Below are 14,261 nucleotides of genomic sequence, written 5' to 3'. Positions count from 1 at the left end.
GGGTCTTGGACAATTGCTACTGATGCCAGGACCAGGAACAACCCCAGACATACCCCCATTATCTCATTTCTCAGTTATTAAGCTGTATGAAACTTTTCAATGTATTTGATAAACCTCCTTGCACAGCTAAAGTCCTGAATGTGTTAACATGAATTTTTGCAAGCTTTGCTGTTGCACTACACAAGCCAAATACCTTAAAAAAGAAAAAAAAAAAAAGCAGCAACCCCAGCACACACACATTTCCTATGCTTTCCATTATGAATTAAAAGCAGACACTATAATCCATTCATCTCCAACAGCTTGTCTCAGTAAAGAGATATTTTTGATCACCACTGAGATGAAGTTCAAGCCCTTAGTCTGCATATAGCTTTTGGCTTCCCACTTTCCAAATAACCCATCTAAATAATGATAGGATACTGCCTATTTCAGAAAGGCAGATAGTCTTGCTCCCTCTCTGTAACGGACCCGAAGTTTCTTGGGAAAAAGACAACAAAAAATTCACATGCTTTAGAACCGATACACCCCCAAAGAGGACAGGGCAGGCATCCTGGATATACAAACTACATCTGTCAGCTTGAACTCTATCCTCTCTCCCCAAATTGTTCAGCCGCCATAGAGAGGAATTTATGAATCGTAGGACTATGCGTAACCCTCAGAACAAGGACTAAGAAGATCACATACTAAAAATAACAGTTGCCACATTTTCAGTATTTTTTTTAAAAGACAGCGTGCTACATGAAACTCTGCCATCATCGCTTTACACATTTCAGAATTCTTCTCTTACAAAAAAGGTGTTTTTCTTGAAAACCAAAAAAACCCAAGCTGTAATTAGACAGTCAGGAGAAAAGTGCAAGAGATTCCAGTATGCCACCACAATTTTCTCAAGACGATAGCAACAGCTAACTGAGATTCTGTGCTTTAAAAAAAATCATCCTTCCTACCAGAAGTTGGCTATACATCCAACGTATATGTGTGGGGGAGAAGAACCAGCTTAAAAATCAAGAATGCTCAGCAGAAACTGCAAATAAATAATTTAAGCATAGCCTAATTTCTACTTAGGATATAAGATACCGTTTAGAACAACAAATCACAAAATTTTATTTTGTTTTTCTTGTCAGCAAGTGTGATTCTTTGAACAGATTAAAAAAGTCTGATCTTCTGAAGTACCCAACAACGCAAATGCCTCCCGACTGCGGAAGCGGCAGGCGCACACAGCTCCCAGGGAATGCTGATCTCTGTCCTCACTCACAAAAACAAGATAGTGACAGTCATTATTAACTTCATTTTGTAGGCCCCTCCCATACAAAAAGAATAGTCTATGATAAAAAACAATTTAGCTATAGAATGACATCTTGAGAAGCTCAGCTTAACAATCTCCTTCCCTCTTCCCCTCAAAAGCCTAAACCAAAAGCAACAAGTAAATAAAACCCCAGAAGGTTTTGTAAACAGAGTGCGATCAAATGGAAAAATTCTTACCTTGAAGCATCAAAGCTGTCATAGGATCCAACTGTGTAGTGTCTAAACAGTTTCTTTGTTCTATCTGTTCGTGTTTCTGCACAAAGAAAAGGGAACTTTTAATAATACTTCATTTAGGAAAAGAAGACTAAATCAAGTGCTGCTTTTTTGCAATTTCAAAGCAGATTTTCTGCTGTGCATCAGTAAAGGCCAAATTACAGTACTTACAATGAATTAACATGGTCTCAAGTAGTTTTGATGAAAGTTTTGATTTTGCAATTGAGATATTCTTGTATACAGCACACAAGAAGTGAGAAAGGAGAACTTCTTGTAGATGATATATTACATCATTTACAAGCTTTAAAGTCCCACCCACATTCTCAGTGGCAAAACCTTTCAAGTCCAATCTTAACTGGTTATTTTCTAGCCTGGACTAAGAGACAAAATAAGAGAAGAAAGAAGAAAAACCAGCAACTCATTTCAGAAAGGTTAGGAAAATAGCCAAAGAATGCAAAACAGCTTTTTTTTGTTTTGACACATGCACAAAAAACTAAAGCTATTTCTACGGTTTTATTAGGCATACAGAGAATAGGATAGGGGGAAAAGTAAGTGCCCACGTTCATTGCCGCCTATCAAATCTCACAGAAGACATTGCCATGAAACTTGTACTCCCACGATATAAGCAGAAGCAAACAATCCAACCAACCAGAAATAAAAACACAAAAAAGATAAAGAGAACCCACTTTTGGGAATCATGTATACCCAAAGGAATAAAATTCAACACATCTGCTGAAAAAGCATTTATAACCTCAAATACATAAAAAATTTATATTTATGCCTTTTTTTAAGAAGAAAACAATCCATCCCATTGAAGGAACCCCCACACCCCACTGGTTTCAGCATTAATTTATAGAACCATAAACTTTATGTTCAAAAAAAAATCTATTTCCATGATCAAATTCACCAAGATTAATGCTGGTTTAGTATGCATATAACAGGTGAAGCACACAGTTTAGAACCATATGTGGAGAATAACAGACAACAAAGCTAAACATCTCTCTTTCTCTTGGATCAGAAAGAAGCTCTCAACACTCACTGCTTTGAATGGATATCTATAAGAGCATCAGTAAATTGAGCAAGAAGAGACTATAATCTAAAACTACACCAAAGGGCTATCACAAAAAAGTTATAAATTACACTTTTGGGGAAGAAGAAAAAAATTGTACGGTAAGTAGGTAATTCATTGTCACATTCTTCTGCAGAATAACATACAAACACATACAAGTTTACTCCAAAGGGGAATTCAAATAAAGTAAAACTTTAACAAAAGAAAGGGAGTGAGAAACCTTCTTTGGTAGCTTTATATATTACAATAACTGTTGTTAAAAAAAAGTGTCAGTTTTCTGAGCCTCATCCAACTTGGATTTTAGTACAATAATATTAGGTTATTTGTTTTTTCTCAGACAGTGATCTTTAGTACGGCCCCTTTTTATATGGCTTCTTCATTCAAAGGAAGATATGCTGTAACTAGAGTTTTTGACACACACAAAAGTCTTGCCTAAGTACAAGTTGGTCCTCAAGTGCCATCACATTAAGCTGGCTGAACAGTCATCAAAAATCAAATTGAAATACTTCTGGTTTAGCTTGTGACCATGAAATCCTCATCTGCATGGCTGAGGAATTTTTCGCTGAAGGCCAGACTGGCTCTACGCAAAAGGTTTTTATTAAGTCTCCAAGTGAGACATAGCCCTCAAGGTACACTGTCTCTATGTCACGGCTCTTCAGGATGTTAAAAATTCCTCTGAGAAAGGATGCAGTGCTGTCAGAAGACCAAGTGCTAGTCTGCAGAGAGAAAAAAACACATCGGTGCTGGGTGTCTGGCTTTGAAGATGGCTGAGGAGCATTTGCAGGACAAAGTACTGGGATTCGGACTTTGGGAAGAAGGCATGGACAAAGTGATTACTTCCTTGCTTCGGCTAGCATGGGTTGCAGCTGGCTGGCAGAGTAGACAGGTGACTTTGTCATGGTGCTGCACCAATTTCAAAGACACAAGAAAAGTAGGACTAAAATTAAAAAAATAAAAAAACATTTTGTGAAGACCAGCCAGCCTCCTTCCTACACGATGGCCAGAGAGGGAGAAAACCCCTATTACCATTCGAGCCCCACTACACAGTTTTGTTCAGGGTTATTTTGTCCCCCCTATATTTTGTGCCAGAGACACCTCACCTTTACCCCTTTGCTTGCCGCAGCAGCTGGGTACCTCCTGCCTGCCCTCACCCCGTCCCTTTCTGGAACACCCCGCAGAGACCCAGCCTGCACCCGCGATCACCAGCACCTACGCCTAAAGGCAGCCAAAGGTGAGCCAGCCGGCACGCGAGCCGCAGGACTGCGTGCCGCCTTTCACAGAACCGCAGCCATAGGCACGGCGAGCAGCAGCGTCACCCATGGCTGCGTGACAGCTCTGCAAGGAGATCTGGTTTCGAAGCCACTGTGTCACTGTGTGCCTGTGCCTCTGAATGCATTGCAGAGGGGTCAGCGAGTTTTACGGGTCACACCTTTGCTGCTAAGTTTATAAGTCTGGCTACAAAAATCCGATGACCTGCTGTGCCCTGGAGTAAAGCGACCTGCCTGAATTGCAGTCTACTCACCACTGAGCAAAATTCTTTTTCACATCATCCTAAAAATCATAGTTTAATATCAAGAGATATAACCAGAATGAAAATATAAATCTGGATTCCATTTACAGTTTACCACCGGCCTGTTTTCAGAAGTCAGTTAAAAAAATAATTAGAAGAACAAGATATGACGGAGGATATTTTGGAGATCTTAAAGCCATTGCATGAGCCTTTAAGGAGCCAGATGTTTCTTCTGCAGAAACTGTTTTCTATAGCATGATATTTCAGTGCTATTAATGAATACAAAGTGGGTGGGAAGAAAGGAAAGACGCAGTAAGACAGATAGCTTTGTTCAGCTACTTAGTACCGCACAGCCAGCGTTCGCTAGCAGCAGTTTGTATCTGCTCCCCGTCTCTCCCACCCCTCCGCCTTCCCTCACTCCTTTGTGCGCAATCACACAGTCACAGGGGTTGTTTGGGAGACCATCAGCCTTACAATCCCTCAACTCGAGGATAAACGGTACGTTTCTCAGGTTGCTGTGTAAGCCCTGCAGTTCTTTAATTACCGTCCTTCCCTAAACCCTGACTCAGATTCCAGTCTGTCCTATTATACAGCACAAATACAGACATCCATAAGTAGGGAAGGCTCAGGAGTCAGTCACCATAACGAACCCACATCAAGCTGTGGGCCACTTATATGTTCCCTTCTCTAACTTGACTAAGAATACAAAGAAACTATAGACAATTGTTTAAAAAATAATTTTGCTGAATTCAAGCCAGAATTACAAAGGAAACAGGTTTAATAGTACCAGTTGGTTACTTCCAGTTTCTAATAAGTTTTTATCTATTGCTATGGCCCCAGATTTTCTGAAGATCAACACTTCTAATCAGAGTGCTTTGGAGCAAGTCCTGACTGCCTGAGACTGCTCACCCCAGGATCATCGCTACAAGCATTACCATTGTGTCAAGATGAACATCATCAGTTCAAAAGTTATTTCAGAAGGTAGGAAAAAACATCAGTGTTTGCGAAAATGATCACTTCCTTTAAATTGACAGAAAAGAGGAACACTAGTACATCATTTGAGATGTCAACATTTCTTGCAGACCCAATATATTTTACTAGAGTAGTTCCACTACATTTTTTTCTACTACCTCTAGTTGCCTGGAAGGCTTTCTCTCTACAGGTCTCTATCCACTTCTAGGCTACAACAATAGGACATAGCTGGGCACGAAGCTTGAAGCATCAGCATAAAGGTCACGGATGACAACTCTGCTCTTGAAGTACTGCACTGCTGTTCACAGAGATCATTTATGCAAAAAGCAAAGCTTTCTCTACAGCTACAGAAACAATCTTCCATAAGAACATAAGATCACCATACTTCTCCCCACTTTCTGCTACAAAAAAAATCAGTAAACCACGTAAGAGGCTTTATCCACACCAATTAATAAGGCACCTAGGAGCAATTTCAGTACCAGTGTGATGGGAGCCACAGAAGGGCCTGGAAGGAGCAAAACAACATGGCAAGTTTTTTCTTGGTCATCAGCCACTGAAGCCAGAGTAGCAGCAGAAATAAGGTATTTGCACTGTGCAATAGGGGTAATACAAATCATACAACCCTAGCTTTGACCCTGTGTTTTTTTTTTATAAGAAATGTCTGATGTCTGCAGACACCTCAGTAAGCAACAGACTAAAACTGAGACACGCTAGAGTGTAGGGTTCAAAGAGCATTTAAAAGATGTGGGAGTAAAACACCTTCTCCTTTTCTTCTTCCACCTCAGGAGGAATGATGGTTTTCCTCAACTGAAAAAAACACATATGGCTTCCCTGCAGCATCACTCTGTTGGCCTCATAACTGACCACAGGACTCCAACGGCGCCTGCTGACAGCATCATCAAAAGCCGAAAATCTCTGGCAGGAAAAGCAAGGAATAAAATCCGGTCTCATATCCGCAAAGACTGGTAACTCGTTCTTGCCTTATTTCAACGGTGACTAGCACCTAACTACTGCAGACATGTTACAACAGACAACCTTACTCGTAGCAGATCGCTTATGCGTTCGATATTGTTCGGAAGAGTTCAGAATGAGGGGGAAAAATTCCCAGAGCAACCACCTTCCTTCCTCCCGTTTGTGCTCCGGCTCTTCACCAGGCACCTCGGCAGCCGCGTGCTTGTCACCCGAGGAAGCGGCGCGCGCGGAACACGGAAAGTACAAGTGCCACTGCCTGATCTGCGTGCGAGGTTGCAGAGGCACCACAGAGCATTAGACAACTTTCAAATGCCGCAGCTGGATTGTTAAATTCAGGTTATACTGCTGCTCCAACCAATTTATTGCACTTGTCACACGAGCAAACTTTAAGAAACAATTTCAGGCTGTTCTAAGGCAACCCCCAGGGAGGGGAGTAAGTCTGCACACTAAAAAATGGTTTTCCAACACATACGTAACAAAAAACATTCAAAAGTTACAGTGATTCACAGCCCTTCACTTTGTTGTTCAGCTGGCCACAGTAAATTCAGCAACTTAGCACAATGCCAAAACATGAAGCTTTTCTTTCCTCCCTCTTCCTCACCGATATCTGAGAGATATTTCATTACGGCAATACCTAGGTGCAGATGTTCTTTACTAAGAGAGGTTTGGGCACAGCAATCTGCGCACGCTGATCAAAAGCAATACCGAACAGTGGCAGGAGTCCAAGGCTTTCACTGCGTACCTCCCACAATCCTTGTCAAAAAAATGCTTTCACAACTATTCATGTTGAAGGCCAGGCCAAAAGTTATTCAAAGCTGAGGACAGCAGTCTAAAATTCTTTGTTAATACCAGGTACACAAATAATATGTAAGGTTAATAGGAATGCACAACCCATGAGTACTTGTGCTATACACTTATTTTCTGACAAGAGAATGCACCTACCTTATGAGCCTTTCCTAAAACTGATCCAACAGAATCACAAAAAAAATTTCACTCTACAAAAAATGTGGAGAAAGAGTATAAGGGATTGAAAATGTCACTAGGCATAGCACTTATGTTGCTATCTCAAGTACACACAAATTCAAAATATTTGCCATACTAAATGAAGCTGAACTACCTCTACTGTAAGGGAAGCAACAAGTAAAAAGAGGCAGCAGCTTTGTTAGACAGCAAGACCACGTCTCAAAAGAACTAACTTAGAGTGGATGGTCTTATCCTAAAACCTCATTGCTAGCAGCTGTGTTGAGTTTTTCCCATCTGTTAAACACAAGCAGATCACTGCACCACAAGCCCATGCTGCTGCAGGACAGCACACACTGCACCGTGTGCTGCTCAAAACAGCGCTATTTTATGCGATCAGATTAATGAAAGACAGATACCATAATTTAAGTACCCGCTTGCTTCACAAAGGCCAAAGACTATAAATTGTACCCACAACGTCACTACGTAATCACAACATAACTAAAGCCTTTATAAATCCCAGATTTAGGCGATAATGTAAAACATAGTATGTGCATGAAATCTCTCTCTCTCGCCTGCCCTCAACTATATATTACTATTCCTTCCTTCCTTCCTTGGTGTTATAAGCACAGCTTTTGTATTTTTACTGATTTTTTTCTGACTTTTTTGTATTTCTATTGATTTTTAGTGCTTACTGATTACTAGTAAAGTATGCATTTTACTTTCCAATAAAAAGTGATTTTCTTGATTACAGACACGCTATGAACATTGCTCCAGAAAAGAACCAAAAAACCTTCTTCACACTACATAGTGTGTAAAATCTCCGTAAGTTTTCCAGTAAAACCTCCCTTTTCCCTGTCCCCTTTCTCCTCCTTGGAATTGAGATTCATCAAATTTGAGATTTTCCATGATATTTGGTACAATTTTGGTGACTAAGAAGAATTTTCAGGCCCACGACACAATTAATCTTTTTCTTTGAGTAGTCATTTGAGTCACAGAAAACACAAGTTCATGGATCTTTCTCCAAATCAAGCAGAGTGGAGTCTAACCACCTGTACAAACTGTAAAACTGTGACCAAGAAAGGTAGACTGAATTTGACTCTAAATATTTGATATGATCCTTCTTATTTAAGGAGAAGTTGCTGCATTGAAGGGATCAGAGCATTAACAAGAAAACACAAGAGGGACTAAACTCGGGACCAGGACTTCTGTCTCTTGAGTATCAGTATGTACAATTTAGAGCTGGGATGAATAAGGAACTCATCAGGACTATAAGCAATTCATGCAAATACAGCCTGCCCCTGTTTAAGGGGTATTAAAACTCTTAAGACTGAAATCTGCAGTTACGTACCACTCAAGAATTCAGAAGAAACTAGAATTACCTTTTTCATGTCTTTGCAAATTTGTAGTAGCATTGGTGCTTCACTAGAATAGGCAAACTATGATTATCAAGAAAAGAGATAATTTATGAAGGCATTATAAATTGTAATCTCATGAAAAACTTTAAGTCAGAATTTGGTAATATGTTTTTTAACTTGTATATGATTTTTCAAATTCCCAGGGTTCAGTTCATGTGGTGCTCTCAGACAATTTTTCTTCAGATTGAAACTGAGAAATATCAAATCTTACATGGCATTTGAATTTTTTTAGATTTGCAAATAGGCATAAAAATGTCTCAAGGACAACTCCTTGACTGGAATAGCAATTCCTTGGTTGTCCGCCCCCCTGGCTTTTTCTTTGCTACTAAAAAAAAAGGAAGCAAAGTCTGATGTTGATTCCCTCCTGCATCCTTAGAAAAAGATTAGCTGGAATACAGTGAATTAGCTTATTCACAAAGGATGCTGAAATGGCTGATCAACGTAGCGAATCAGCAAGTTTGTTTGCAAGAGAAACCTTAATAACTGAAATATGCAAGTTAGATCTATTGGAGAGGGAGTTATGGAAGAACAGCGGTTGCCCATATCATTGCTTCTCCCTGTAATTACATGAGAAAGCTCACTTACATAGAAAAAACATCAAGCAGTTGCTGAAGCATTTACTTCTTATTCTCTAACACTGAATAATGCTTACAGAGCTTAATATGGGGAATCAGTATTCTTGTAACGAGGTTAAGCTATATATACAGTTCTACTGCTGAAATATAAATCTGACTGGAAACGTAACTTCATCTGCCTGTATTTACTTCTTATGAAGAAGCAAAGTTATACATACATCAAAACCGAGACAAATCTCTAAGGTAGATTTTATTTCAGAACTAGGTCTTTCCTTTATTAGGTATTAATCTGTCTGCAAAACACAGGCACAGTAGACAGAGCTTACTCTTGCATGGCTCTTCCTTCATTTTGCACAATATTTCCCCAAAGTGGCAGTGATCCCTTGATCTTCCCCTAAGCAGCATCTCCTGTTGGGTTGCTACAGGACCTCATTCCCTCCGCCCCTCATTTCCGACACACCTGCAGCAGCATAGTTAATCAGCCTCAGGCAGATGCCGAAAGACAGCCTTGCGCCCATGGCCCCCGCTGAAATGGCAGATTAAGTTATTCCATGTCTGGCAGGGACACAGACATAGGTCTGGGTCATGTCATCAAAGAGAACTAGTTGGGAGGGGAAATTTCTTCTCCCTTTGCCCCAAGATTTATTAGGCTTTTCAGGCTTTGTTGCTTGTAAAGAGGTGGATGCTGACCTGGCCTAGTAACAGACCTCTAAGATTCTAGCAATCAAGTGTGGAGTCGATTCATTTGCCTAGGTTTAGACCATTGCTGAAACAAAATCAGGTCCAAAATGAAGCGACTTAAATGCATTTTTCTTAATCCTTTTACTGTGGATAGCCAATATGTACTCTATAATTTATCCAAAACCATTTTCATAGTCTATGCCAAATGGCACCTGAGCACCTAATAAAGGTGTCTTATTTTTCCAGGTTACATAGAACAAAGAAATCTTGATTTATTGCTTTCTGGCAATATCATCTGCTGCAAATATTACCTATTCTGAAGATAAGGATGCTTTGTTTAGCTCCAAAGCTCAGGTGGTGTGATGCTGCAGTTCCTTGGAACTGATTTATGGTACAGAAGTTTGTAATTTTAACACCTTATTTCATATTTTCATTCCTTCCTGCAAATAATCTTGTGAGTGATGTTAATGATCTCACTAACAGCAACATAATCCAAGATGAAGGCTTGTAACAAAAGACAGGAGTCAAGATAAACTTGATTTAACAGCTTGTGCAAGCCTCAAGTATAATTTTAAAAATCTATTTGTGAGATTTTATTCTTTGCACTGAATGGAGGCAAATTTTGCAGCCCCAATCTTGCAATGCTTATGCACATGCTTAGCCTTATGCAAACACTAACTTCCCATATTTCAGCAAATTTCACTCATTTTAAGTCAGGAATACATGTCTATGAGCACTAAGGGCCATCTAAAGTCCTGATTCAGCATACTGAAAACAGAGACAACTTGTTTACACGTTCACAAGAAGTCAAGCCTTTGCAGGATTCATTGTTGACACACTAACACAAAATTCAGCCTATGTTTCTCCTAATCGCTTCCAAAAAAAAAAAAAAAAAAAAATCCAAGTAACATTCTAAAACTTCACATCTATCTCATTCCTTAATTAAATGTTGTTTTTCTAATGGTTACCACACTACCCTTTAAACTGGTTGCTGATTTTGTTTGCTTTTGTTAAAGAGATGAAGTTCTGTGGCTTCAGGCCAACGCAGAGCCACGTGAAACTGGATCGGCATAGTCAACCATTCAAAAGGCGCCAGACGCTGCTCTGTGGAACGTTTCCCGCAATCCCTGAAGAAGTGAGAGGAAGTGCCACCTTCCCTATGCCAGATAGGCTCAGATTCATAGAAATACAAAGACACGAACCAATAAAACAAAGCATCAGAATAGCCTTCTAATTCTGGTCAGTTACAATTATTGTAGTGTCAGCCTCAATATTTATTTTCTGATGAGGAATGACACTAGAGGAATGCCATTTTAGCAATCCGTTTTCAAGTGGCTATAAATCTGCCACAAGAACCTGAAGTGCATTCTGGCAGAAATAGCATTCATTTCTAATATTATTACAGCTATTGCACTAAAGAGCAGCAGATAACAATTTTCAGTGATTTTGCTCAAAATCAGAAAAACTCCTTTTATAAGTTCGTGAAGGAGCATTTGCTTGTGTGGTAGAAGCTGTGCTCTCGCCTACAGAACACAGATTATTCCTTTCTGATACCTGTCTACAATCATGCAAGCAAAAATAGCCAACTGCTTTGAAGAAGGTCATCCTAAGGAGGAAAGACCAGACTGAGAACTATCTTGGGCCAGATGAGGAAAAACAGGCCCTGAAAAGCCATTCTTCAATATCAGAAATCACTGATTTTCACATAGAGCAACTTTCAGCAAGAGTTATTACGGACTTTTATCGTTAACAGCGATACAAATGTTTCCCCTCAATTTCCTCCCTTATGGAAGCCTCACTCCAGTCTAAATCTTTGCCAGCTCCATTCAGGATCAATGGTCTGTCAAAGCCTCACACTTCAATAATAGATAAGATCTGGAATACCTAAGAAGCAGTCATCTGCCGTGCACAGGGGACACACGAGAAGTCCAAGGTCCCTCCGAACGTTTTTCCCCACAGCGCTCCCTGGCATACACAGTAGTTTCAACCCTGCCTTTTGGCCAGGTTTGCAGTAAGCTGGCAACTCGAACTTGGTGTAATCCTACTCTTCTTGCCACCGAACCGGCCTCAGGCCGCAGGGAGAGGCCAGCGGGGATGCCTGGGGAGCGTTTTTCATACCTCCTGCCACGTCAGCCATCTGGCAAACTCATCTGCCTGGTGCTGCAGCTCACTGATTCCCTCTCCCCTCACAGAGGGGCACAACAGGCACCGAGATGGAGTGCTTCGTCTTCATTCCTCCCCCCGATCCACTTGGAATATATTGGACTTCAGTAAAATTGTTTCAAAATACAACCTTCTCATTCTGTCCTGCATAAACAGATTTCACTTTTTCTTATCCTCCTTCCCAAATCTTGCCAAAATTAGTCACCCTAACATCATAAAAAAAATAGCATGGATGTTAAAATAGACTGCCAGGTATTTAAAAGATTAAAAAACAAGTATGACTTTAAAGAACAAGACAACACTAAACTAAATAAAATACAAGTAGAAGCCAAAACTTTAAGCCTTTGCTCAGTATCTTTTTCTTTCTCTACTTTGTGCCCATGTGCTTTCCAGTCTGAATTTCACTAATGATAAAATATACCATTAAAAAAACCCAAGAGACACACAGACAGATACTCTGCAACTTCTTCTGTAAGCGCCTCAGAGTAACTTCTAGTTTAATACTATGATCTTAGTCAGGGCGAACAAACAGCTCGGACGAACACAGCCAAATGTTGCTAAGCAATGTGGCACAGTAGTTCACCCAGGACAGGGAGGAGCAGAAGAGGGTGGACCGAGGAGAAGCAGAGACGTGCATGGTTCTCTGCTCACCAGGGACAACTCTTCCCTTGCCCAGCTACTCAACTCCTATGAAGTACAAAGGTATCAAAACAATAAATTACTTAAGAGCGCTACACTGCTTTTAAGGAAAATAGAGCACAAAACATTACATACTGAATTTGTGGTGCTTTATCAGAACATACAGAAAGAATTAAATAAAATACTTCAGTAAACAAGTTTCAGAGTCAGCCAACAGGGTAATTAATTTTCCCAAAAGGAACAACTACCACATCCAAAATTGAAACTTGACCATCGCTTTGAAAGCCTAGAGTTACGGACTTAGAAAAGCTATACTGGTATTCAAAATAGTTAGGACGACTGGAGTTTGAAATCAGAAAAATCTGAAAATATTTCTACATTTTAAAACGGCTAGAGGGTACTTGTCCTTTCAGCAATGTGAAAACAGATACTAGTAATTACCAGAACGCATTCTAACTTCTGTGACCTGTTGCAACCTTAAACATTGCCAAGTTAGAAACTTTCTATGCATCTCTGCTGAGAATAAATTTAAGCTTTTAGAGCATTCTTAAGAAAGCACCAAAAATTAGATTACTACAGAGATGCTGCAGGGTAGGCACTGCATGTAAAGAATGTACCAGATATTGAGAAAAACACTACAGCATGGTATAAAGTTTTAAAACAGGACCCATATTTTCCAAGCACTTTACTGACTGAGCTCACTATCTCCTTACACAAATCCTTTCTATTTCCCTCCACTTCAATAAACAATCAGTCATTCTTCATTAAAGTTATAGACAATACCTCCAAAGTGAACTCTCTTCTTGGATCTTGACTTTTCAGCCATAGCTGTTAGTCATCTTACTTGAGTTTTGCGTGCTTCTGCATCTTCATGAAGAAAAACATCCCAGGCATTTAATCTCAAAGTGTACTATTTTAACTACATAAGAAGTTAAGCCCTTTCAAGAAAAGTAGGATTTGAGAAGTGTTCTAAATTTTTATACAAAATGCTGCTGAAAACAAATTCTTACTTTTTAAGAGTACAGCAACAATAAAAATCCCAAATCAAGATGACCACAAACAAGAAGTCTTATTTTATACAAGTTAGAGACTCAAAGCCCACATCCCTTCAATTCCACACTGTACCAAGAGATTTTTTTTCCCCTGATGCAGGTTTCCATGGAAATGCATCAGTCAGTAATCTAAATAAGTGCGGGTGAAGGACGCCTGAAAACCTAGAGCAATTACACATGCCATCAGAGGAAAAGAATACGATTCAACCAGCTATCAGAAGTGCGGCACAGCTATCACTTCTACGTATTGTTGTAGTGTTCTAAAAACAAAACTGCTCCTCTATGTTTTTAAACCCACTCTTTTACTGCCTATAAGAGGGAGGAAAAAAAAAAAGAAAAAATTACAAATACTTCTCACATAACAAGCACACAGTGAAGTCAGACCACATTAGTTGCAAAACACAAATAGAATTAAATAACGCACAGTTGTTTTGCCATGCAAAACCATTGTACATGAATACTTGTCTTTCCATTACTGGTCAAAGATACTTCACTTCAGTTATTCTGATAAGCAATATGAGACTGAATATTTTGATCTGTACTAAAATAGTAATGATTGAAAAGTAAATATAAAATCTGATTAATGCATTACCAAACACCTGGTAGTAACCAGAGCGCACATATCAGCCCCAGGTGTGTCTGTATTTACAAGGATAACTCCAATTCGGCGCCCATATTAACTTGGTGTAATATGTAACAGAATGGGCACAAGTTCTCCTCTCTTTGGGCGCAAGCTCT

At 39.7% G+C, this 14,261-nt stretch overlaps 1 protein-coding gene across 4 annotated transcripts in view; it reads right to left on the bottom strand.

Annotated features, from left to right (window-relative positions):
* Positions 1-14,261, bottom strand: part of SHANK2 (SH3 and multiple ankyrin repeat domains 2) — a 374,573-nt gene that overhangs the window by 152,117 nt on the left and 208,195 nt on the right. For all 4 annotated transcript variants that reach the window (XM_064512811.1, XM_064512809.1, XM_064512810.1 and 1 more), the window contains one exon: positions 1,477-1,552. In XM_064512811.1, the coding sequence (XP_064368881.1) occupies positions 1,477-1,552 (76 nt within the window). The remainder of the gene's footprint in view (positions 1-1,476; positions 1,553-14,261) is intronic.

Source organism: Dromaius novaehollandiae, chromosome 5, assembly GCF_036370855.1.
Source record: "Dromaius novaehollandiae isolate bDroNov1 chromosome 5, bDroNov1.hap1, whole genome shotgun sequence".
Taxonomy (NCBI): Eukaryota; Metazoa; Chordata; class Aves; order Casuariiformes; family Dromaiidae; genus Dromaius; species Dromaius novaehollandiae.
The sequence above is the reverse complement of the archived record's forward strand: the minus strand, read 5'-3'. Positions and strand labels throughout refer to the sequence as shown.